This window comes from Microcaecilia unicolor, chromosome 14 (genome assembly GCF_901765095.1).
Source record: "Microcaecilia unicolor chromosome 14, aMicUni1.1, whole genome shotgun sequence".
NCBI lineage: Eukaryota > Metazoa > Chordata > Amphibia > Gymnophiona > Siphonopidae > Microcaecilia > Microcaecilia unicolor.
In genome coordinates this window covers 36,249,632-36,275,529 of record NC_044044.1, presented here as the reverse complement: position 1 = coordinate 36,275,529, position 25,898 = coordinate 36,249,632, and the positions used below count along the sequence as shown (strand labels likewise).

The window sequence follows — 25,898 nt, the reverse complement described above, 5'->3', positions numbered from 1 at the left end:
TTAAGGATATGCAAGACAGACGGCTAGAGGCCTCTTTAAAACATGGCTTTGAGGTGGCAGCTTTGACACTTCAAGCTTCTGTTTGTAGTTCTTATGTGGCTAGAACTTGTCTCAGTTGGCTACATTCTGTCATGGATTCGATTTCGGAGTCTGATATGCCAGGAACTCCTCAGTTGTCGCTGATGGATATTGGGCTGCTGTACTTGGCGGATGCCTTGTATGATTTGCTCCGTGCTTCGGCCAAACTCATGGCCTTGACCGTTTCCTCTCGGCGTCTTCTGTGGCTCCGTCATTGGGCCGCAGATATGGCCTCTAAGCAATGGCTCATTAAATTGCCTTTCCGAGGGAAATTGCTTTTTGGGGAAGACCTAGAAAAGATTGTTAAAGATTTGGGGGATTCAAAATCTCAGCGTCTTCCGGAGGATAGACCCAAGTCTACTTCCAGGCAGGGAGCCTCAAGGTCAAATTTCAGAGAGACGCGAAGGTATCACCGGGGCTGTCCAACGTAGCCTTTCAGCGTCCTCGTTTTGGGCAGCGTTCTTCCTTTCGCAATGAGAAGCGTCCGGCTGGACCTCCCTCTCATCAGGGGGCACCTTCTCGGGCCTCCCAATGATGGGGCGCAGGTCCACTCGGGAGGAGAGCAGATCTGTGGTCGGCTTTCTCTGTTTCTTCCAGAGTGGGCCAGAATTACTTCAGACCAGTGGGTCATCGATGTGGTGCGAGAAGGTTACAAGCTAGAATTCTTCTCTCCCGTCACAGACTTTTTTCTGGAGTCCCGCTGTGTATCACGGGCCAAGGCGACAGCAGTTCTGCAGTGTTTGCGAGACCTGCTAAGGATAGGGGCTATCTGGATTTTCCCAGATGTGATTAGGTCTACACAAGACCGTAGGAAAGCTTTTCTAGCTTATAGAGAAGAGATCAAAATAATGGGTGCTACATTTGTGTTAGCTTATCCATGCAAATGCTGTATTAAATATCTGGGAAATAAATACATCTTTTTTGAGCCAGATCAGCTTAAAGCATTTATAGATAGTAAGAAACTGGCCAGATAGAGTTTGTGGAGCATTAAGTAATAGTATAAGTAATAGGGGTTTTATGAGCCAGGCCATTTACTTTTGTAACAAATGCCTTATTTCTCCTTAAAATAGTTCTCCTTACCCCCACCTAGGATTGTGGTCTAAGAAAGCAAGCTATATTTTCTTATTGTTTATTATATTTCTACTTATTGTAGAGAATGCAAAATTAAGTGAAGTTGGGAATATTTTCTTTTGTATATAAGGAATAATGCAATCTCTGTAATTACATTGCTGGGTTACTGTTTTATAAGTGTTTATCTTGTAAATTTGAAAACTTAATAAAGAAATTGAATACATAAATGATCTGGAAAATGGAATGACAAGTGAGATGATTAAATTTGCAGATGACACAAAACTATTCAAAGTTGTCAAAATGCATGTGGATTGTGAAGAATTGCAGGAAGACCTTAGGAAACTGTCAGAATGGGCATCCAAATGGCAGATGAAATTTAATGTGGACAAATGCAAAGTGATGCACATTGGGAAGAATAATTCGAATCAGTTACCTGATGCTAGAGTCCACCTTAGGAGTTGGCTCTCAAGAAAAAGATCTAGGTGTCATTGTAGACAATACGCTGAAATCTTCTGCTCAGTGTGCAGTGGCGGCCAAAAAAAGCAAACAGGATGCTAGGAATTATTAGGAAAGGGATACAAAGTAACATAGTAGATGACGGCAGAAAAAGACCTGCACGGTAAGACCAAGAATATTATAATGCCTCTATATTGCTCCAAAGTGCAACCTCACCTTGAGTATTGTGTTCAATTCCGGTTGCCATCGCTCAAAAAAGATATAGTGGGTGAGAATGGAAGACGGATTAGTGAGAAAGGGTTTGATCAAGACTTTAAAATAGAATCTAGTTTATTTATTTTATTTATTTGCTGCATTTGTATCCCACATTTTCCCACCTATTTGCAGGCTCAATGTGGCTTACATTATTCCGTAATGGCGATCGCCATTAACTGAATGAGAATTACAGAGTAACATTTCAATTATGGTACATAAAAATGTCAAGTAAAGTAGAAGAAATAAACAAATAATACATGTCAGTATATCAGATAAAGGATAAGGAATGACGTTCAATAATAAAGTGAATTCAATGCTGGCTTGTTCTGGTACATTTTTGATATTAAGTCTTTCACGGAGGATTCTTTTTATAAGACTCTTTGAACAGGTTAGTCTTCAGTAACCTCTGGAAGGCTGTCAGATCGTGCGTTATTTTTACAGCTTTCGATAGTGCGTTCCATTGTTGCGTGCAAACGTAGGAGAAGGTAGATGCATATATTGATTTGTATTTAAGTTCTCTACAGTTGGGGTAATGGAGGTTTAAGAAAGTACGTGATGAACCTTTTTGTATTTCTAGCTGGTAGGTTTGTAAGGTTAGTGTATTGGAGGTAAAGGGAGGGAGGTGACATGTGGAGACTGAAAGAGTCGGGGTCTTCACATGCTTTGGATGTTTTATTAGTAAGGTGGAGTGGAATGTAAAGGAGAGGGGGGTTGTCACGGGATTATGGATAGATACGAACCACAGCTGGCAGTACAACATAAAATTGTTAGCGGGGTTTTATAGAGAGTTGATGAGATTCGAGTTTTGTAACTGATTTTAATCGCATGATGCTATCGTGTTTCCACTAGAAAAAAACACAGAATAAATGTTTACTATAAAGGGTAGAGGGTTAGGGTTGCGAGAGTGAACATAGAGAGGAATGGGGAGGGCTTTGATAGTTATGAAGAGCACAGGGGTGATACAAAAGAAAATAAATGGTGGCATGAGATATGGTGTTTATTATAATTGTACAAATAAGGTTCAGAAAGAACAATGTTCCACCAATAGAGATTTCAATACAAAACAGTATACTGGGTGTGGGGGAGGGAGAGATGCAGAGAGTCTTCAGCTGGTGGGTCTTGGGGATGCCTGCCAGCCACTGCTGGGTGGGCCTGAGTTGGCCTGTGCCCACCCTTGGCTATGCCACCGAGTCATCCTTCCTCTAACCACCCCTGCCCAGCTCCCTACCTCTGATGCAGTTGAATCAGGCCTTTCCCGCAAGAGGTTCTCCATCTGGCTTTTCCTCATGCGCTGCTCATTCTGCTGACCCCTCTGCAGGGACACCCCGTCCTTTGCTGTCCTCGTGTATTCAGCACTGGCTCTCCGCCACAATGAGGATCTCTTCGGTGTCAGCAGCTGCTGTATTCTGCCTGCTAAGCTGCGCCTTGGTGTGCCCACACTGTTGAAGTTCTCATCCACTGGGTGCAGCTTGGATGAACACCGACTGCCCATATCCAGCCGTTCCACGCAGCCTTCGAAGCCTTGCCAGGGCAGGTGGTCACTGCAGGTGTCATCAGTCAGGATGCTCATGCTCGACACACTCCCATCCTCCGAACCCAAAGGCTGGGCTACCATGATGCTGGGGAGACTGCCATCCACAGGTCGCACAGGCCGGCTCATTATGGAAGAGTCCAGAAAGCTGTGCTGAATGGTAGGAGTACAGTCAGCATTGCTGGGCTCAGCCGTCCCCCCAACAGCCTGCATCACTAATTCAAGAAAAAAAACAGAGAATGAGGGACAAACAGTGCTGAGGGAAGTGTCAGCTGGATTCCCAGGAGGGACAGACGGGCACAGTGCTTAGCTGGGGTTTACGTGTACAACACGGAATGAACACCCAGTCTTGGATACATTTAGGCACTAAGGAACAGTAGGTACAGTCACTCCCCTCTCACTCTGATTCGATTTCTTATAGTGTTGATGGAGGATAGTTGCTGGACAAGAAACTGGGCCCAGGGCAAAGGTTGCTTTTGGGCTCACAGTAACTGGCATGATGCCCGGTGTGGATACTGGGGTTCCTCCTGCACATGGGTCTGTTGGGATAGCGATCAGTTTACTCCCCATTTAACTGTCTGACTTACTGTGTGATACAGCTGCGTCCCGTGTTCTGCGCTCACAGCTCATACTGCGGCTCTTTACCAGTTTCCCCTGAAACCTCTCCCGACTCTCACGCATGCTCCGACTAGCCCAAGTCGCTTGACGACAGAGGCGCGAAGTGTCTTGTATCTCTCCTGGAGACCCCTTTGCTCTCTGACCTGAAAAGCATCACAGTGAAGGACTAAACATCTCCCTCCATTAACACCCTCAGAGACAAGATATATCTTAAGCAATCTATAAGCGGTCTCAGAGAGGAAGTCTCTCACATAAAGAACAGAAGATCATCCATGCTAGACCAGACCAAGGTCCATTGAGTCCAGATCATGTGGCTAGACTGACTCAAATACACAACAGATCCAAAAGAATAGATCAATTTCTGAAAGCTTACAATTGTACAACCTTCCCCTCCAAAACTTGTCCAAATCTCATTTAAACCCCATCTTGACAGACTCCACAGCTTAACTGTGCACTGTGTGATTTGTTTTCAGTCTACTTGTTGTTAAGTCTCATGTTCTGTCCTCTTGTTTCAATGTTATTTAAACGATTAAAACAGAAGTTCTCTTTTTAAATATTCCATTCCATTTATAACTTTATAAGAATTATCTTATCCCCCTCTTGGGCATCATTTCTCCAAGCTTAAGAGCCCCAACCTCTTTGTAAGGCAGGTGGCTCCATCCCCTTTATCTGAACCTCTTCTAGTTCTGCTACGTCCTGTCTGAGATAGAATGATCAGACGTGCACGAGGTATTCGAAGCGTGGTCGCACCAGGGACCTATCAAGAGGCACAATGATCTTCTCAACTTGGTTTTCCAGATCATCCACAATGTTCCATTTGGTTTTTCGCAGCTGCGGCACATTGAGCTGAGAATTTAAACTATTTTCCACAATGACTCCAAAATCATCTTCTCCTAACTCAGAACCCAGCGATGTACTTGGGATTATTTCTTCTCCTTGTGGGCATCACTTTGCACTTGTGTTGCATTACATTTCATCTGTCATTTAGACCCCCAGTCTCCTAGTTTGACAAGATCCTTCTGCATATACAAAAACATGGACTGATGAGACAAAGTCAGCACGGATTTAGTGAAGGGAAGTCTTGCCTCACCAATCTAATGCATTTTTTTGAGGGGGTAAGCAAACATGTGGACAATGGGGAGCCGGTTGATATTGGATATCTGGATTTTCAGAAGGCGTTTGACAAAGTGCCGCACGAAAGACTCCTGAAGAAATTGCAGAGTCATGGAATCGGAGGTAGGGTATTATTATGGATTAAGAACTGGTTGAAAGATAGGAAGCAGAGAGTAGGATTGCGTGGCCAGTATTTTCAGTGGAGGAGGGTAGTTAGTGGGGTCCCGCAGGGGTCTGTGCTGGGTCCGTTGCTTTTTAATGTATTTATAAATGACCTAGAGATGGGAATAACTAGTGAGGTAATTAAATTCGCCGATGACACAAATTATTCAGGGTCGTCAAGTGAACGATTACAGGAGGACCTTGCGAGACTGGGAGAATGGGCGTGCAAGTGGCAGATGAAGTTCAATGTTGACAAGTGCAAAGTGATGCATGTGGGTAAGAGGAACCCGAATTATAGCTACGTCTTGCAAGGTTCCGCGTTAAGAGTTACGGATCAAGAAAGGGATCTGGGTGTCGTCGTCGATGATACGCTGAAACCTTCTGCTCAGTGTGCTGCTGCGGCTAGGAAAGCGAATAGAATGTTGGGTGTTATTAGGAAGGGTATGGAGTCCAGGTGTGCGGATGTTATAATGCCGTTGTATCGCTCCATGGTGCGACCGCACCTGGAGTATTGTGTTCAGTACTGGTCTCCGTATCTCAAAAAAGATATAGTAGAATTGAAAAAGGTACAGCGAAGGGCGACGAAAATGATAGTGGGGATAGGACGACTTTCCTATGAAGAGAGGCTGAGAAGGCTAGGGCTTTTCAGCTTGGAGAAGAGACGGCTGAGGGGAGATATGATAGAAGTGTATAAAATAATGAGTGGAATGGATCGGGTGGATGTGAAGCGACTGTTCACGCTATCCAAAAATACTAGGACTAGAGGGCATGAGTTGAAGCTACAGTGTGGTAAATTTAAAACGAATCGGAGAAAATTTTTCTTCACCCAACATGTAATTAGACTCTGGAATTCGTTTCCGGAGAACGTGGTACGGGCGGTTAGCTTGACGGAGTTTAAAAAGGGGTTAGATAGATTCCTAAAGGACAAGTCCATAGACCGCTATTAAATGGACTTGGAAAAATTCCGCATTTTTAGGTATAACTTGTCTGGAATGTTTTTACGTTTGGGGAGCGTGCCAGGTGCCCTTGACCTGGATTGGCCACTGTCGGTGACAGGATGCTGGGCTAGATGGACCTTTGGTCTTTCCCAGTATGGCACTACTTATGTACTTATGTACAAAATCCTCGCAACTCTTTGCCATTTTAACAACTGGATAATCTTATTATCCACAGTTTAATCACCTCACTCGTCACTCCTACCTTCAGATCATTTATGAAAATGTTAAACAATACCAGAATACAGATCTGTGTTTTTAACATTCATAAATCATCTGGAGAAAGTAGCGAGTAAGGCAGTCCTGCCTGTCATTGCGATATAATTTGTACTACAGTGTTCCATTGGGTATCCTCCTTCCAGAATGGAAAAAGGACGCAAATGACGAAAATAAGAAGTGACATAAGCACTGGCAAGTCAGATGCAAAGCATTAATAAAGAAGGCTAAAAGAGAATATGAAGAGAAACTTGCTGCAGACGCTAAAACTCACAATAACAACTTTTTCAGGTGCACAAGAAGCAGAAAGCCTACGAGGGACTCAGTGGGACCATTAGCTCACGAAGGAGCAAAAGGGGCACTCAGAGAGGACAAGACCATGGCGGAGAAACTGAATGAATTCATTGCTTTGGTCTTTACGGAAGAAGATGAAAGGGATCTGCCTGTACTGGTTCTCAAAGGTGATGTTGCAGAGCACGTGAAAGAAATCTCAGTGAACTTGGAAGATGGACTGAGCCAAAGTGACAAATTAAAGAGTAGTAAATCACCTGGACCAGATGGCATACATCCAAGGGTACTCAAAGAACTGAAGCATGAAATTGCTGATCTGCTATTAGCAATATGTAACCTGTCGTTAAAATCGTCCTTAGTACCTGAAGATTGGAGAGTGGCCAATGTGACACTGATTTTTTAAAAAGGGTTCCAGGCTGATCTGGGAAATTACAGACCGGTAAGCCTGATGTCAGTGCCGGGCAAAATAGTGGAAACTATTATAAAGAATAAAATTACAGAACACATAGACAAACATGGTTTAATGGGACAGAGTCAGTATGGGTTCAGCCAAGGGTAGTCTCGCCTCACCAACTTGCTTCATTACTTTGAAAGCGTGAATAAATATGTGGATAAAAGTGAGCCGGTTGATGTAGTGTATGTAGATTTTCAGAAAGTTTTTGATAAAGTTCCTCATGGGAAACTCCTAAGAAAATTAGAGAGTCATGGGATAGGAGGCAAGGTTCTGGTATGGATTAGGAACTGGTTTATTGGACAGAAAAACACAGGGAAGGGTTAAATGGTCATTTCTTTCAGTGGAGGAGGGTGAACAGTGGAGTGCCACAGGGATCAGTACTGGGACCAGTGCTATTTAACATGTTTATAAATGATATGGAAATTGGTATGACGAGTGAGGTGATTACATTTGGAGATGACACAAAACTGTTTAAGGTTGTTAAAACACATGTGGACTGTGAAATACTGCAGGAAGACCTTAGGAAATTGGAAGACTAGGCATCCAAATGGCAGATGAAATTTAATGTGGACAAATTAAAAGTTAAGCACATTGGTAAGAATAATCAGAATCATAGTTACCTGATGCTAGGATCCACCTTGGGGGAGGGGGGGCAACGCTCAAGCAAAAGATCCATGTGTCGTCGTAGATAATACGCTGAAATTTTCTGCTGTGTGTGGCAGCGGACAAAAAAAATCAAACAGGATGCTAGGAATTATTAGGAAAGGGATGGTGAATAAGACCGAAAATACTATAATGCCTTTGTATCACTCCATGGTGCAACCGCACCTTGAGTACTGCATTCAGTCCTGGTCGCCGTATCTTAAAAAAGATATAGCGGAATTAGAAAAGGTTCAAAGATGAGCATCCAAAATGATAAAGGGGATGGAACTCTTCTCGTATGAGGAAAGGCTAAAGAGGTTAGGGCTCTTCAGCTTGGAAAAGAGACGGATGAGGGGAGATGATTGAGGTCTACAAAGTCCTGAGTGGTGTAGAACGAGTAGAAGTAAATCAATTTTGTACTGGTTCCAAAAGTACAAAGACTAGGGGACACTCAAGGAAGTTACATGGAAATACTTTTAGAACAAATAGGAGAAATATTCTTTTTCACCAGAGGATGTAACAGCGGTTAGTGTATCTGGGTTCAAAAAAAGGTTTGGACAAGTTCCTGGAGGAAAAGTCCATAGTCTGCTATTGAGACAGTCAAGGGGGAAGCAACTGCTTGTCCTGAGATTGATAGCATGGAATGTTGCTGTGACTTGGGTTTCTGCCAGGTACTTGTGATCTGGCTTGGTCACTGTTGGAAACAGGATACCAGGCTAGATGGACCATTGGTATTACCCAGTATGGCTACTCTTATATTCTTATCCTCTCTCTACTTTGTCACTCTTCAAGGTGGGGCATCTCTTCGGTCTCATTCTAACCTCTACTGCTCAATTTCTTGGCACCTCTACAAACATGTAAAAGGGACTAACAGTTAATGTCTGTAACTTTCTCCCGTATATCTCATTTCAATGTCACCATTTCTCACCATGTCCTCTGAGAGATGGGGTCTGCTGGCCAATCCTGGAAGCCTCCTGCTGCTGCCTCTCTTTCAAGGGCTGTCTGAACTGAGCTGCACCTAGAACCACATTGCGTAGCTTGGCCCAGCGAAGCCTCCCTCCTTGTGTACTAGAAGGCCATTTGCTTTCCAACACAGCCTGGTGACAAGAAACACAAGGATATAAAACAATAACATTTCAGAGAGGAAGGGGAGAATGAAACAGGAGGTGACAGAAATCAGTATGAAAAATGGTAGGAACTTGGGTGGGGGGGTGAGTTTCAGAAGGACAAGACTATACCTTGTTGTAGTAACCGTACGTGATTGTGTTTGGCACTACTCCAGCTTTCTTCATCTCCAACATCACCCGCACGGCTAACACCGGCTCTCCATACAGCCCACACAGTTGCATCAGAATGCGGTAACAAACCTAGAACAAGAAGTTACAAGTTTGACTTTAAACAGAAGTTTCATCATACTCCACAACACTCAGGAAGGGTGAAATTACTTGCAGCCTGCTGAACCACATTTATTCCTGTGCGGCTGCTTTACAAATTTACGTGGCAAAAGCAGACAGCGCTCTGATGGAGTGTGCTCTGGGAAACCTCTGTCTGTCAGTAAGGAGAAATTTCTTTCCTTGAGTCCCTCTAGACCAGTCCCAGTTGTGTGGATTTACGTTTTCCTACCAGCAGATGGAGACAGAACCACTGATTTCATGACATCATCCTATAAGGATCCTGCACAGTCCACACCTAGCTAATATTTTCACAACAAAGCAACTGACAATTAATAGCATGGGCAATGGAAGAATTGTTAACAGAGTCAGTCAGAACTAACCTGTAGAATTAGAAGAAAGAAGCAGCAAATTTGAAAGAAAATAGAACAAAGGCATTGTCTCGCTCTCTCTCTTCTTGCCTGTTTTTTTTTTTTACCACTAATTCCCAACTGTAGGAAAGAAAAGAAAATGTATCTTTCCTCATCATCCCTCTAGACCAGGGATTCTCAACCCTGTCCTCAGGCCACACTTAGCCACTCAGGTTTCCAGGATACACATAACGAATATTTATGAGATACTTCCACATACAATGGAGACAGTCCATGCAAGTTTCTCCCATACATATATTCATTGCGGATATCCTGAAAACCTGACTGACTAGATATGTCCTGAGGTCTGGGTTGAGAACCCCTGCTCTAGACCAGTCCATATGCATGGAAATTACCAAAGCAGTAATTACTTAGGGTGGAACCTTAACAAACCTGCCTCCAATTGTCTCACCCAAAGGCCATGTCTTGTCTCGCATGAATATCCAATCTATAGTAACAAAGGACTGCAGGGATGACCATGTCACTGCCTACAAATATCCTGACGTGAAATCAGACTATACCCTGAAATGCACCCATAGGGCAGAGGGCACTACATGACTGAGCAATGTATACTAATGCAACTGCCTTTTTGATCCAAGGTGGCCTCACCCTTTCTGGACCCTGCAAATAGAACAAACAGATGATCCAGTTTTCAGAATTCCTGGGACGCTCAAGTTCCTCTGCAAAACTCTATGCACATCTAACCAATGCAATTCCATCAAGTCTTCACCATCTCTCGACTTATCAACTAGTTCACATGGAAAGGTTATTTAGGAGATTCTTCTAATTTTTTTTAACATATATTGTTTTGTAAATTGGTAAATATGTGTAACTAAGCCACACTGAACTGAAAATTTTAATTTTGAATAATGTGGGATATTAAAGCTATTAAATGAAATGAAAAATGCCCCCTCAATGCTACTGGCCACCTTGTTTCTTTGCCCAGCCCCATTAGATCCGCTGCAGCATGTGCTGTTCCCAAGTGCCACTGCTGATTTAAACGATCCCCTAACCCACAATTTCTCTGTCCTTCACAACTGCAACATCTGAGCTGCCCCAGCATCACTTGCAAGTGACTCACTTGCCCTTTACTGAGTGAGACACCCCTCCTCGGGTTGGAACCACTGCCGAAGCAGTTCCTTTCCTCAAGATCCGAAACAACATGGTTTTTCCAAAGGGATATCGTGTCAAACGAATCTCATTGAATTCTTTGACTGGGTGACTGGAGAATTTAATCAAGGACGTGCTATGGACGTAATCTACTTAGATTTCAGCAAAGCTTTTGACACGGTTCCCCACAGGAGGCTGAAGATAGGACCTGAAGTGGTGAACTGGATTAGGAACTGGTTGACGGACAGAAGCCAGAGGGTGGTGGTGAATGGAATTCGCTCAGAGGAGGGGAAGGTGAGTAGTGGAGTGCCTCAGGGATCGGTGCTGGGACCAATTCTGTTCAATATATTTGTGAGTGACATTGCCGAACGGTTAGAAGGTAAAGTTTGCCTTTTTGCGGACGATACTAAGATTTGTAACAGAGTGGACACCGGGGAGGGAGCGGAAAACATGAAAAAGGATCTGCGGAAACTAGAAGAATGGTCTAAGGTTTGGCAATTAAAATTCAATGCGAAGAAATGCAAAGTGATGCACTTAGGGAGTAGAAATCCACGGGAGAAGTATGTGTTAGGCGGGGAGAGTCTGATAGTTACGGACGGGGAGAGGGATCTTGGGGTGATAGTATCTGAGGATCTGAAGGCGACGAAACAGTGTGACAAGGCGGTGTCTGTAGCCAGAAGGTTGCTAGGCTGTATAGAGAGAGGTGTGACCAGCAGAAGAAAAGAGGTGTTGATGCCCCTGTATAAGTCGTTGGTGAGGCCCCACCTGGAGTATTGTGTTTAGTTCTGGAGGCCGTACCTTGCTAAGGATGTAAAAAAAATGGAAGCGGTGCAAAGAAAAGCTACGAGAATGGTATGGGATTTGCGTTACAAGACGTATGAGGAGAGACTTGCGGACCTGAACATGTATACCCTGGAGGAAAGGAGAAACAGGGGTGATATGATACAGACGTTCAAATATTTGAAAGGTATTAATCCGCAAACGAACCTTTTCCGGAGATGGGAGGGCGGTAGAACGAGAAGACATGATATGAGAGCGAAGGGGGGTAGACTCAAGGAAAATGTCAGGAAGTATTTTTTCACGGAGAGTGGTAGATACTTGGAATGCCCTCCCGCGGGAGGTGGTGGAGATGAAAACGGTAGCGGAATTCAAGCATGCGTGGGAGAAACATAAAGGAATCCTGTGCAGAAGGAATAGATCCTCAGAAGCTTAGCCGAGATTGGGAGGCGGGGCTGGTGTTTGGGTGGTGGGGCTAGCTCTGGGCAAGACTTCTACGGTCTGTGTCCTGAAAATGGGGCTAGTTCTGGGCAAGACTTCTACGGTCTGTGTCCTGAAAATGGCAGATACAAATCAAGGTAAGGTATACACAAGAAGTAGCACATATGAGTTTATCTTGTTGGGCAGACTAGATGGACCATGCAGGTCTTTTTCTGCCGTCATCTACTATGTTACTTAGCAGCTTTTGTCCTCTTCTTTCTTTAAAGGCAGATCTTCCAAGCAAAGCACTTCTGGCTCCTTCACAAAGGCAGGGGAGGGAAAACAAGAGGTGCAGCCACTAATGTGCCCCAGCCACTCAAACAGCTTGGATGGACACTGTGCTTTGCACCCCTAGGTACCAAACTGGTCTCAGCCAATCCAAACCCTGTTGTCTTCAGCTGTTACAGGGTTGGGGATGATAGAGGAGGAGGAATAGAACACCCAAACAAGTCCCACTTCTGGCAAAACTGAAATATCTTCAAATTCCTCTCACAGCAGCTCAGACTGCAAAGGGCTAGAATACCAGCTGCTGGAGACTGAGAAGTACTGGCTAGCTGTGGACCGCGCATGACCTTTGCAGGGTGATGTCATCAAACCAATGGTTCTCAGTCTCCATCTGCTGCTAGGAGAGCATAAAACCATGTCTGGACTGGTCTAGAGGGCCCACGAGGGATGGCACAATCAGAAAGACAGGGAGAAGCGGGTAATTCTTCCTTAGCTGCACCAAAGGGTAAAAACAAGTTGCACTCTTACTGTGAATAAAACTTCAGAGCTGCAGCGTTGGTTCTTTAGACATCTGTGGACTTAAATCTCCCAGTTCATGTGGAACACAGAATTAACCTTAGCAACAGTTCCCAATATCCCCTTATTTGGAAGAAATGCAGGCGAGCCAGACAGGACAAAGCTTTCAGCTTGTTCAACCTTTTTGCCACACAAAGTGCAATTAAGATCCTATCCTGAAAGTCATAGTAAAACAGCTGAAAAAGAAACCCTGTAAGAGCACTGAACACAGTATTCAGACTCTGAAATCAGCTACCTCGTTAGCTCAGGCTGGTGAATTTAATCATCTCCCCTTATCAGTGGCTCACAATGGCACTCATGGTCCCACAGTCCCACCAAAAGCAGCATTTGGTGGAGGAATGGCCTGGTGGTTAGAGCACCGCTCTTGTAATCCAGAGGTGGCTGGTTCAAATCCCACCGCTGCTCCTTGTGATCTTGGGCAACTCACCTAACCCTCCATTGCCCCAGGTACAAACTTAGATTGTGAGCCCTCCTGGGACAGAGAAATATCCAGAGTACCTGAATGTAACTCACCTTGAGATACTAGTGAAAAAGGTATGAGCAAAATCTAAATAAATAAATATAAATAAATAAATTAGTGAATGAGAGAAGAGCTCCATGTTACATCCTCTGCCAGACTGCACTACTGAAACCAGCTGCCACTGCTGCAGATGAAGGCGAACAACCACAGGGTCCATATTCCAAGCGGTTAAATCACTGATCCTCAGTGGCACTGACCACTAAAGTGAAAGCTGGCTATTTTGTCCAGAGACAGAGTCAACACTTAACCACCTAAGTTAAGCGGCCAAATCGGTCCATATAGAAATCAGTCCTGTCTGTAGGCGATGTTGCTTAGGTGGTTAAGTACTGAACATCGCATTTAGCCACAGAAATCCAGATATTCAATGCCAGTGGCCGGATATGGCTTGGCATTGAAATTTCGGGAAAAACACTGGTGGTGGCTAAAAAAATGCTCACCACTGCCAGCTGAATATCGATTCCCCAATCACTGCCAATGAAAATGCTTTTTTTTCAAATAAACGTTATTGGCCCTTAAATAACTAATGCCGAGGTAAGGAAGCAGAACAACAACCCCCAAGAAGTACCACCTCCTCAGTCTTACCAGTGGGGGCAGGAAAATGGCAGACCACCTCCTCTCACTAACAAGATACCACAAAACCTCTCCCCGGGGCAGGCTCTAAACTGCTTTTCATCTAACTCTCTCCCTGGAAACAGGTTTTAATCTGTCCTGGTTGTGGCATTTTCTACTCGTCCCTCCAATGGTGGTGGGGGAGGGGGGCAGGTTCTGATCTGCTCTTAGTGTAGCAGTGTCCCCCTGTCTGGGAGAAGCTCCAATCCGCACCTCGTCTGGTAGCAGAACCTTCTTGGTTTCCATATGCTTAAGGACATCGTACGCCATCTGCAGTGCTTGAACTTTGCTGGAAGTCGCCCGTACATAGGTGGGAAGATAAATGAACCACAGTCCATAGCAGTGTCCCAAAAGGCATTTTGCCCACATGTCTGGCATGGACGCGTACTTCTGCGCTACACGCTGGGCCATCTTAATTTCCTGTGGAGCAACACAAGAGAAGAAGAAACTCAAAATTCATGCAGAGAACTAAAAGGCCATAAGCGTCTGTTCCTCTGCACAGATGCTGGCAGCTTGGGGTTTCTGTGGTGCTGCATGGTGACGGAGAAGGGAAAGAGTTACCAGTTTGGGGTTTGTGTGGTGCTGCTGCATGGTGACAGGGAGGGGACAGAGTTACCTGTTTGGTTCTCCTTGGTGCTGGGCTGCTGGGTGCACTGCTCTTGGCCTGGCATAGCTGTGTCATTAGCTGGTCCTGGATTCGATCAAACAATTCCTCTCTCAATGAAGGGAAGCTATCATAGCTTCAAAGAGAAGAGACATTACATGTTGCCAAGGACAAAACTCACAGTTTCCCTGCCTATAAGAGGAAACCCATCAGTGTACACTGGACAAACACAGTGCAGCCCCAGTCCATCAACGGAGCCGTTCATTATTGAAGGGGATCTTTACCAGAGGCTAACAAACCCAGCAAAACAAGTCACTACTACCAGCAGGCTGTCCACACAAGAGCCAAATTTGGAAGGCCAGTTGGGCCAGTTTCCGGATGTACATTATCCCAACTGCTCCACGAGTTTTGAAAACGCCCATGGTAGCAAACAGATCCAAATAAGCAATTGATTTGATTTGCTTACTTTATTTATTTTTTGTCTATTAGATTGTAAGCTCTTTGAGCAGGGACTGTCTTTCTTCTATGTTTGTGCAGCGCTGCGTACGCCTTGTAGCGCTATAGAAATGCTAAATAGTAGTAGTAGTAACATGCAAGGGGGCAAAGGAGAAAGAATAAAGGATCATGGATTTTATTTATCGCCTTTCTGTGGTACAAACAAAGCAGTTTACATATATGCAGGTACTGTGGCAGCAGCATTTGGAAAAATTATAAATCACTTAGCCATGGAGGCTTGGGAAAGCCACCACATCCTATTTCAGAACTGTGGACACAAATTATTCCGTACAATCCCAGGAAGTAAATCCTTACTGCTCACACCCAAATACAAAACAAATGTCTGAGCCCACATGTAAGCTGTTTCGACTGTACCACAGAAAAGAAGTGGAATAAGTAGTGGCTTTCCCCAGGTCAACCATAATAATGGATTATGAACTTCTCCTCCATGAGTTTAAATTCAGCTACGGTAACCGCTTTTACCACATCCTCCAGCAGCAAATTCCACACCTTAATTATACACAGCAAGAAAAAAAAATACTTTCTGCGACTTTTATGAATGTGCTATTTAGCAGAACCTGCCCTCCAGGGGATGCGATATCTTCTCATATGAAGGATGTGTCTCCAAGGACTTCTGCCCAAAAAAGAAAGGTTAGGATGGCTGTTGTAGTTGGGAGATTCGATCATTAGGCATGTAGGTAGTTGGGTGGCTGGTGGACATGAGGATCGCCTGGTGTAAAGGTGGCGGACCTCAAGCGTCAGCTTGTGTGGGAGGAGCCGGCTGTCCTGGTAAATGTGGGCACCAATGACATAGGAAAATGTGGGAGGAAAGTTTAGGCTCTTCAGTAGAAAGATAAAATCCAGAACCTCCAGGGTAGCATTTTCAGAAGGGCCCCCTGTTCCACATAGAAGACCCAAGAGACAGGCAGAGCTCTGGAGTCTCAATGCATGGATGAGGCGATGATGAAGGGAGGAGGGTTTTAGATTTGTTAGGAATTGAGCAACATCCTGGGGAAAGGAAAGCCTATTCCACAAAGATAGGCTCCTTCATAATCGAGATGAAACTAGGCTGCAGGAGATAGAGTAGCTTTTAAACTAGAACAGAAGGGGTGGAGGGGGCAACCAAAAGTCACTCAGAGGTGCATGTATCTCGGAAGGATACAATCAAAACAGGGAAGTTAGGCATACCGACAGAGGTTGCCCTGCTCTCGCGGAAATAGGAAGTTACATCAGACAAGGGCGGGACTCAATGAGGGAAGGCCTGAGACAATCTGCCGCTTTCACACAGACACGAGGCGCTGCGCTTTCAATTTAGAGATTTTTTTTTACTGCAGGGGGCCCGGTGGCAGACAGAATGGAGCTGTCGACTGAGCTCAGCTTAGGCAGATGGAGACTGGGGACTGTGGCGCCAGCGGCCTGGGAGCGAGAGAGAGAGAGAGAGACCCTGGCACCGCCCCCACCCCCTCTCAGCAGCCCTGAAGAGACCTACCTGTGTCAGAAATGGTTTTCAAGGATGATGATACAGAGGAACTGAAACAAATCTCGGTGAACATGGAAGATGTACTGAGCCAAATTGACATGTTAAGGAGCAGTAAATCACCTGGACCGGATGGTATACACCTAAGGGTATTGAAAGAGCTCAAACATTAAACTGCTGATCTGTTAGTGATTTGTAACCAGCACGTAGGTAGCCAAACATCAAACATGCATATCTTGTGTCAAGATATTGCATGTTGGATGGCTACCTACAGCTTTAAGCTAAGTGCTTTTTGTCTTTTTGATCACTATATATAAAACATGTTTTTAAAGAGTTGTTTATTAAAGGATGACAAGTGTAAAAGTTGATGCCACAGGAGGAATAAATGTTTGACAAAACTAAGACTTGAGGCTCTAGTCTGAAATGGGATGGCTCATAAGAGACTAAATAGCCTATAATTGAGTTTTGATGAACTATCTCTGATATTGCTCCTGTTGTTTTGGTTTAGTTTGAATTGTTAAATGATTGGATATTAGATATTAAGAACACAAGTAGGTAAATACTTGGTTTTCCACTATTTTGACTGTGAACCATTATAAAGAATAAAATTGCTGAACATAGAGAGACATGTGGTTTAATGGGACAGAGTCCACAAGGATTCTGTCAAGGATGGTCTTGCCTCACCAGTTTGCTACATTTCTTTGATGGAATGATTAAATATGTAGATAAAGATGAGCCAACTGATGTAGTACATCTACAATTCAGAAAGCTTTCAGAGACTCTGAGAAAATTTAAAAAACCTTAGGATAGGAGGCAGTGCTTGTTGGGCATTGGGAACTGGTTAAAAGACCAAACAGAGGGATTAATTGGCCACTTTACTGAATGGAGGAGGGTGAATAGTGGAGTGCCACACGGATCTATACTGAGACCGGTGCTATTTAACAGATTTATACATGATCTGGAAATGGAAATGACAAGTGAGGTGATAACATTTGCGGATGACACAAACTGTGATAAAAAGTGACCCTTGTGTGTCCTCATACAGGCCTTTCCCATGCGCTAATGCCATTTTTACCACACGAGTGAAATGGTCGATGACATTGAAGTTGATGTTGCGTGCACATGATTTTCGCATAGTGGTACAGTCGTTGATATTAACGAAGCTGGACTACTGCAATGCTTTATACCTGGGTATCACTAAGACACCATGTAAAGCTTTGTAGCTAGTTCAGAAACTCTGCAGCTAAATTGATTTTGGGGAAAGGAAAATTTTTGAGCACGTCACTCCGCTGTTGAAGTGGCTCCACTGGCTCCAGTGGCTGCCTGTTATGTACCGTATTCAATATAAGGTTTTAGGGCTTAGCTTCCAGAAGTTGAATAAGGTGGCTCCATGGTATTTACAACAAGTGATAAAACTGGACACTCCAGCACGTTGATTAAGATCCGATAGCGAGAGGCGGGTTTCTGTACCAGCATCAAATACAATTTATTATGCAGAGACATCAGCATGCGTCTTCCCTAGTGAGGGTCCAGCACTGTGGAACTGGCTCCTGGGACATAGTCGTCTTTTTAAAGTTTTTAAATTTGTTAATGCAGCTTTTTTAAATGCTTAGATGAAAACTTTAACCCCCGGATTCTGTAAGCGGCAACTAAAATTGTACGTGCAAATCAGTGCGCTTAGGCGATTTGCGTTTGCAGCGTAATTGCTTAACAAGCTAATCTGTGTCGATAATTGGCCGCTACCAAGCAGTTCTTGGCACTAGTTAGAATTTATATCTGCAACTTTCTAAGCATCTTCTGTGAAGTTGTGCATGTAAATTCTAATGCGCGGATCACAAAGGGGGAGGGGCTCGGGCGTTCCTAAAAATTACACACACTGTTATAGAATATACCCGATCTGTGTGAGTGTGGGCAAGTACACTTGCTTTTAGTTGATGTAAATGGTCAAACCGAAATTTTAGTCGCGGGAACGGATGAAGTTTATAGAACAGCACTAAGCAGGCAGTTTTTTTGCGATTTTTTTTTTTTTTTTAAGGCTCCATTTATAGAAGTTGGTCCTAGGTGTATTAAGACAGAAGGTCACTTTCCACGTGATGAGAATGGTTTCTGTCTGGGGTTGTACTGTTTTATGCTTTACAATATTACGGTGAATGCTCTTAAGGGTTTCTGTCAGCAAGCGTTTTTCCAAGCAGTTCTTTGGTGCTTTTATGTTTTAATTTAATTTGTTTGTGAATGATTATTTTATGTATATTCTTCTATAAGCTGCTCAGTCCTAGGTGGGGTATAAATTTTAAAAAATAAAGAAATAAATTTTAAGCTGCAACTTACACAGCTTTTTAAAAAGACCCTTACAGTTAAATTGCATGCAGATTAAGGAACTGCAAGAGAACCTTAAGAAATTGGAAGACTGGGCATCCAAATGACAGATGAAATGTAATGTGGACGAGTGCAAAGTGAAACACATTGGGAAGAATAACCCAAATCATAGTTACTTGATGCTAGGGTCCACATAGGTGTCACCATGGACAATACACTGAAATCTGCTCAGAGTGGCCAAAAAAGCAAACAATGTTAGGAATTATTAGGAAATTGATGGTGAATACGACCGAAAATACCATAACGCCTTTGTATTACTCCATGATGCATCCGCACCATTATTGCATTCAGTTCTGGTCGCCATAGCTCAAAAAAAAAGATACAGCGGAATTAGAAACGCTTTGAAGGAAAGACTAAAGAGGTTAGGGCTCTTCAGCTCGGAAAAGAAACAGATGAGGGGGGATACGAGTGAGAGCTGCAAAATCCTGAGTGGTCTAGAATGAGTAGAAGTGAACAGATTTTTTTACTCTTTCAAAAAGTACAAAGACCAGGGGACACTTGAGGAAGTTACATGGAAATATTTTAAAAACAAATAGGAGGAAATATTTTTTCACTCAATGAACAGTTCTGGAACTTGTTGCTGGAGGATGTGGTAACAGAAGTTAGCATATCTGGGTTTAAAAATGGTTTTAACAGATTCATGGAGGAAAATTCCATAAAGACTTAGATAACGCCACTGCTTGTCCTGGGACTGGTAGCATGGAATGGTGCTACTATTTGGGTTTCTGCCAGGTACTTGTGACCTGGATTGGCCACTGCTGGAAACAGGATACTGGGCTAGATGGACCATTGTTCTGACCCAGTCTGGCTATTCTTATGTTCTTAGAAACTTCATGGCACATCCCCTAGGGGGTTTTCCATTTGATTTAACTGTTATCTCACCAAGGGGAAACCCTCAAATGACGCTAGAGTTCTGCCCCAATATGCAGTGAGACTAGTAATAGTGATGCTGCCAAGTCCCTACCTATAGTGCAAGACTCATGTGAAGTTATGGTGCAGACACACAACAGACTGTCACCTGTACAATGCAGGAAGCTCTGTTCCATCTGGTCCCTGGGGCTCCTCAGGAGGCATAATGAAGACTGTGCGCTCGCTGCAATGAGACTCATCCAGCTCTATCAGGGGAATATCTTCCATCTTCTCACTGTCCACCTGCACCTGCAGACGACAGACACAAGAACGCTTAGTGGGGGACATCTCCAAGATGAAGGCTGCTTCCTGCAGATAATCTTCAATAAATACAACATATTCGCAAGTGGGTAATTAATATTCAGTGGCTGGTGGTAACTGTTCTTTTACTGATGATGTGACCCCGGGGGGGGGGGGGGGGGGGAGGGGCGTGTGCTGGATCTGGAGTCCTTTCACTGATCATGTGACCCGGGGCTGGGAGGAGGGTGCCGGATCTGGAGTCCTTTCACTGATCAGGGGTACGGGATCTGGAAAACTATTAAACAGCTGAAGTAAGAGCAGATCTTGGTTGGTTGGGTTAGAGCAGGACATTGTGGGGGTGGGGCGGGGGCAGGATAGGAAGCCTGATTTGTTTACACTGGTGTGGGGTGGGCTATACTCCCCTTCAAGGGGGGGGGGGGTCATGGAATCCCTTTCTTGAGTTAACATTAAAGGTGTGGAAGAACTGAGATCGGTGCTGTTTGAGGGAAAGCTGTTCTCATCAACTGCACCCGCTCCACCAGTTCCCCGAGGCAGAAGAAAGCCTGAATTTTGATGGCTGGGCGAGGTGTGGTCTCCAGAGACTTGCCCCTGAGTGGAAGTTTTGATTCTTTTGTTTGTTTTTCATTTTAAGCAAGCACAGAACAGCTTGTGCTATCAGCTGGGAATGCTATGGGCATCTACAAATTAGGGAAAAGGATTAGGTACACAGACTCAGTAATCAGTGAAGGGAGCTTCTCTCTACCAAAGAGCCTAGCCATTGTGGGGTCAACCCCTTCAACGGAGATATCGGCTTTCTCCAAAGGCTCTTAAACAAGAAACCCCACAAGCCATTGAAGGAGTCTGGTGAGAAGGAGCAGCTGAGGCTGAGAATCTGAATCTCATCATTCAACTGCTCTGATCTAATGTGCTTCAAAGCTGAACCTTCCGGAGCAGCTCTGGAGGTGAAATGGGTATAATACTAAAACAAAAGCTGGGCAGAAAGGAGTGTGGACTCAACAGCTAGGAGAATCTGAAGCATGAGATCTGTTTCACCTGTAGGAGTGCAAGAAGAAAAAAAATGGCTGCTGTCCCCGCAATTACTGCAAGAGAACCGAAGGCCAGCCCTTCCTGAGCTTCTCTCCCCCCTCCAGCTGTGATATTGAGGAAGGGGCAAGGCATGCAGCACAATTCCCAGAGGTGCTGTGCCACAATCGGCAGTCAAAGCAGCATTTCACTCCTGCTGCTGGCGGAAGGGGAGATGCCAAGATAAACACTGCTGACAGCAAAATTAAAGAGGCACAGAAGGCTGATAGATGCAGAGAATCCTATCACCAGGCTCTCCCAGGAAGCACTGAAGGAAGACAGGATAGCTAGTTTTACTACCAAAGACTACTCTGCCACAAACCTCCCCCTCCCTTTTTAATTTTATTTTTAATTAGCTGCTTGGTTGGCTCTGCTGGTAACCAGTTAATTAACTGGCAAAGCAGCCCAGAAGGGGCAAAGATCCATCTTCCACTTGTTGGAGCTAGAGAATCCAGAATTGAACTGTGTGCTCCGCCTTATAAGGGCAGCTGCAGCAGTTCAGTATCTGCTGGTCGATGGACACAATACACACAAGTTTTGGGCTGGTCTGCTGAGGATGCTAAGGAAATAGGTTTTTGGTCACTTGTGCTAGTACTTTATAGAACAGGCTTAAAATGTGTGTTGGTTATAGAATTACTCTCTTAATGGAGTAATAAACTGCCCACTGGTGCAAATAAGAAAGAGAGACAAAACCCAGCAAAGAGCCAAGCACTGTTCAAAGGAGTTGGGAGAGAGTCCAGTGCTCTTCTGAAATAAAGAGATTTTCATCATATTGCACTAGACTCTCTTTTCCAACTCTTTTGAACACTGCTCTGGTACATTTCAATTATGAGCTTTCCACATACACTGGCTTTGATTATTGATCTGGGAAAGAAGCACCAGCTGAAATGCTGAAAGGCGGTATATCAAACGATAAGCTACTTTTTCCCTTGGAAACCTAAGTAGATTTGAGAATGTTATGTACATGTATTATTTCCTGCCCTCCCCACCTAAACACACACACAGGCAATGAAGGTAAAATAACATGCTACGTAACTAGGTATCATTTTATACTCAGTAAAGGCGTGTGGGGAGGGGGGAGTGGACAAGTTCAAACCAAGGAAATGGCTTTGAAACCACCCCTTTAAGACCCTACTGAGTTGGAGGTTGGCAACACATTCAAACTATTTTCCAACTAAATATTCCACTTCCATATGACATTGTGATGTGTCATTGTTTAAAAATGTACAAAAGTCAATCCAAATTGTTGTCTATTTTGCTAACTTAGCTTTGAAACTGATTATTAGTAATTGAAAGAACACTATTACATTATCTGTACAGTTATGGTGGATTATGTTTGTCAGATCTACAAATATGAAAGAATTATAGCTGAATGGAGAGGAACCTTGCCTTTTCTTACTGATTTATGGTCTTCTATTGATTTTTTTAAGATAGGCTGTTTTTGATGATTAATTTTAAAGAAATACATTGAAATAACAAAGTTCTTTTGTTCTAAAAAAAGACCCTCCCCCCCTAATGTAATCTGGACCTTCTGTGTCCTGCTGCTGGATTGTGTATCAGGATAACAATTGTGGGTACAGCCTTCAGCTACATCACAGCTACCGATGATTACAGTTAGCAGCTACTGAACCTGGGCAGTCTCAGGGGTCCTACTTTGCAGACATGCAGTAAAATACAAAAGTTCACTTCGGCTCAGCTGATGCTCTCAAGGAGAAACAAGATCAGAAAACAGGAAAGGAAATGGTTACCTTTTCCACACAGCTGTCAAAAAACTCCAGGCACATGTGTCTGTCACTGACAAATGAGCACTCCTCAATAAACTGGCTGAACATCTGTGTTTTAATAAGCTGAGTGTAAAACTTCAGGTATGCACGGTCTCTGGATTTCACAAATCCTACATTAAAAAGAAATGAATAACTGAATATATCATAACTTCACCAAGCTCAGTCACAGAACTGATCGCTTTTCTATACATACCTCCAAAACAACCATTTATTAAGCCATCCACCCATAACCCAATCATCAACACCCTTTTAAAACACATCATTTATCCGCTCACCCATTTTCCCAAAAAAACAACTGACTTCCTCCCTTAAAACTCTAAGACTTACGCTTCTATAGACAAAATTAGGCTAAACCTGCTAATTTTCTTTCCTTTAGACCCACCAAACCCTTCCAGAACTTCCAGGAGGAGCTGCGTCCATCAACAGGTGGAGCGCTGATCAATGGGTATAAACCACAGCTTCAGGACTGGTCTGGTTAGAATGCTAAGGAAAACCTATTCTACCCATCAAATGCCCACTAACAATTTTACTAAATCCATCCAAATCTGAGGCATTATGGCTCTCTGCAGACCATATTCCTCTACCATTTTATCCAACACTAAATCATGTTCTAATTCCAGTGAAAAGCACCTTACTTTCTCTTGGGGTTCATTTTAATGATTCCCTATTTTTGATTCCTGTATTTCTCACACGATTCAGAAATCTTTCTTAGACTTACAGAAAATGTGTTTCTTACACCTATTTTTAGACAATTCCTCTCTTAAGACTCTGGTACATACTCTTCTATTAAATCATTCAGATTATTACAGTTCGCTCTTGGCTGGGGTTCCATAGTATCCATTAAGATGCCTCCAAGTTATCGGGAATACAGCTGTTAAACTGATCACAACGCTACTACTACTACTATTTATCATTTCTATAACGCTATTAGATGTACACAGCACTGTACACTGAACATGTAAGAGACAATCCCTGCTCGACAGAGCTTACAATCTAATCACGACAAACAGGACAAATAACGGATAAGAAAATTATTTAAGGTGGGAATTATAAAACAGACATGGGTACTGGACAAGTGAATACAAGTTAGGAGTTAAAAGCATGCAAGTTTAACCATGTTACTCCTCTTTTGGTCCAGCAACACTGGTTTCCCATGTTCAGTATAAGATCTTAATTCTCACACACAAAACTTACTATTCAAGATTTCCATCATACTTGGTTTCCTTCATTATTCCATTCCAACCCCCAGAGCCTTGTCTCTCTGAATTCTGTTTGGTTGTACCTTCTTTTAAGAACTTCCATTGCAATTCTTCTCATACAACAGCATTCAGTTGTCTGGTCCCTACTTTATGAAATATGCTTCCAAAAGCCTCAGAAGCTTCTTCCAGAGGCCTCAGAAGCCTCTTTTACCAAATCTAAGCTTAAAACTTGGCTTATTCATCATGCACAGACTGTTTTACCTTCCTCACTTGCTCCGGGGTTAATCTGCCTTCCCTTTCTTTTGTGTTCTATAGCTATGGTCTCTGGTTAATTATTGTTGTCCTATGCAGCCCCTCCCTTCCTTCAGTTTTTGGACTTATATGGTATAATTATTTGTCTTTTGTTTTTATACCAATTGTTTTGTAATTATTTGTCATAAATTGTGTTAACCACCTTGACAGTTCACCTGACAGAGCAGGTTATAAATCTTGGAAATAAATATTCACCCATCCACTCCCAACATCCAAGCACTCATCCACCCCCCAAAAATCTAAGCTGTCCACCCACTCACCCCTAATTACCCATAAAGGGTTACAGAACTAATCTACCCAGCCAAGCCACCAAAAATTCTTCTCTCCTAAAGCTACTACAGAATCTACAATGTATGCATATCCAGCCACATGGGCTAAGCAAATCATTCACCAACAGAACAACCAAGATCACCTACTGGCCTCCCTCCAAACATCCGATTGCTTTGCTCTGTACCTTGGAGGTAGAAGAGGCTGCTAGAGTCTCGGCTCTTCTCAGAGGGGGCCTGTGTGATGGGAAGCAGGTAGGAACGATATCCCTTCAGAAGGCAAGCCATGAAGCGCAGAAACAATCCCTGAATTTCCAGCTCTAATTGTTTCCGACGACCATAGATCAAATCATAATCATTCAGCAGAAACTCCAAGGTGGCATCCTCCACCGTTTTACTGTACACTGCAAGAAAAGAAAAGCCAAAACCGGATCAGGTAAGAGCACGACACTACAGCTAAGAACTGACTCAGGACCCTGGGGTTTGGAGGAGCTGAGACCAGCAGGAGATGCTGGAGCTAAGAAGTGAGGCATTAATGATTAGTTAGGGTTAAACTCACTTTCATCCAGCTGCTGATGGAGTGTTGCCAGTGAGTTCAGCAGTACTTTACAAGGCTTACGAGGTAACGCACGAAAAGAAGGGATCTTTTTCTCTTCACTTCTAAAAGCAAAATGCAAAATATAAACCGTTTTAAATTGTAATCAGTATACAAATACACTGAATGGCTCCACTAATCACATCATACTTCCCATTAACATATATCAGCACGTTCACAGTAACTCACTTGGTATCTTCTGAGAGCAACGGAGTCAGAATTTCAACAAGCATGGGCCAGAGCCCATTACCACCACAGAACCAAAGTGGGGAAGTAGAAGGCAAACTTCTACTCAGAGCTAAAAACATTCAAAAAGTCATGCTGAGTCAGACCAAGGCCCACTGAGAGCCCAGCACCTGTCTCCAACAGCGGCCAGTGCAGGTTGATAAAACATTTGCTGGCTGAGGAACTGCAAGAGGCCCCGGCCAGACTTGACATTTTACACTGGTGAGATATACAGGCCTCCTTCACAAGAAACGGACAGAGATTTATTTGAAGACATTCACAAGACTGCAGTGAAAAGAGAAGTGATACTAATATGTGATTTCAATATTCCAGATGTTCACTGGGGTATTCTA

At 43.7% G+C, this 25,898-nt stretch overlaps 1 protein-coding gene across 3 annotated transcripts in view; it reads right to left on the bottom strand.

The window, feature by feature from the left end:
• Positions 1-25,898, bottom strand: part of DENND4B (DENN domain containing 4B) — a 62,353-nt gene that overhangs the window by 9,753 nt on the left and 26,702 nt on the right. For all 3 annotated transcript variants that reach the window (XM_030187083.1, XM_030187081.1, XM_030187082.1), the window contains 10 exons: positions 25,285-25,385; positions 24,914-25,129; positions 22,913-23,058; positions 19,951-20,090; positions 14,597-14,720; positions 14,194-14,400; positions 9,121-9,249; positions 8,811-8,979; positions 3,979-4,152; positions 3,089-3,606 (listed from right to left, as the gene is read on the bottom strand). In XM_030187083.1, coding sequence (XP_030042943.1) covers positions 3,089-3,606; positions 3,979-4,152; positions 8,811-8,979; positions 9,121-9,249; positions 14,194-14,400; positions 14,597-14,720; positions 19,951-20,090; positions 22,913-23,058; positions 24,914-25,129; positions 25,285-25,385 — 1,924 coding nt within the window. The remainder of the gene's footprint in view (positions 1-3,088; positions 3,607-3,978; positions 4,153-8,810; positions 8,980-9,120; positions 9,250-14,193; positions 14,401-14,596; positions 14,721-19,950; positions 20,091-22,912; positions 23,059-24,913; positions 25,130-25,284; positions 25,386-25,898) is intronic.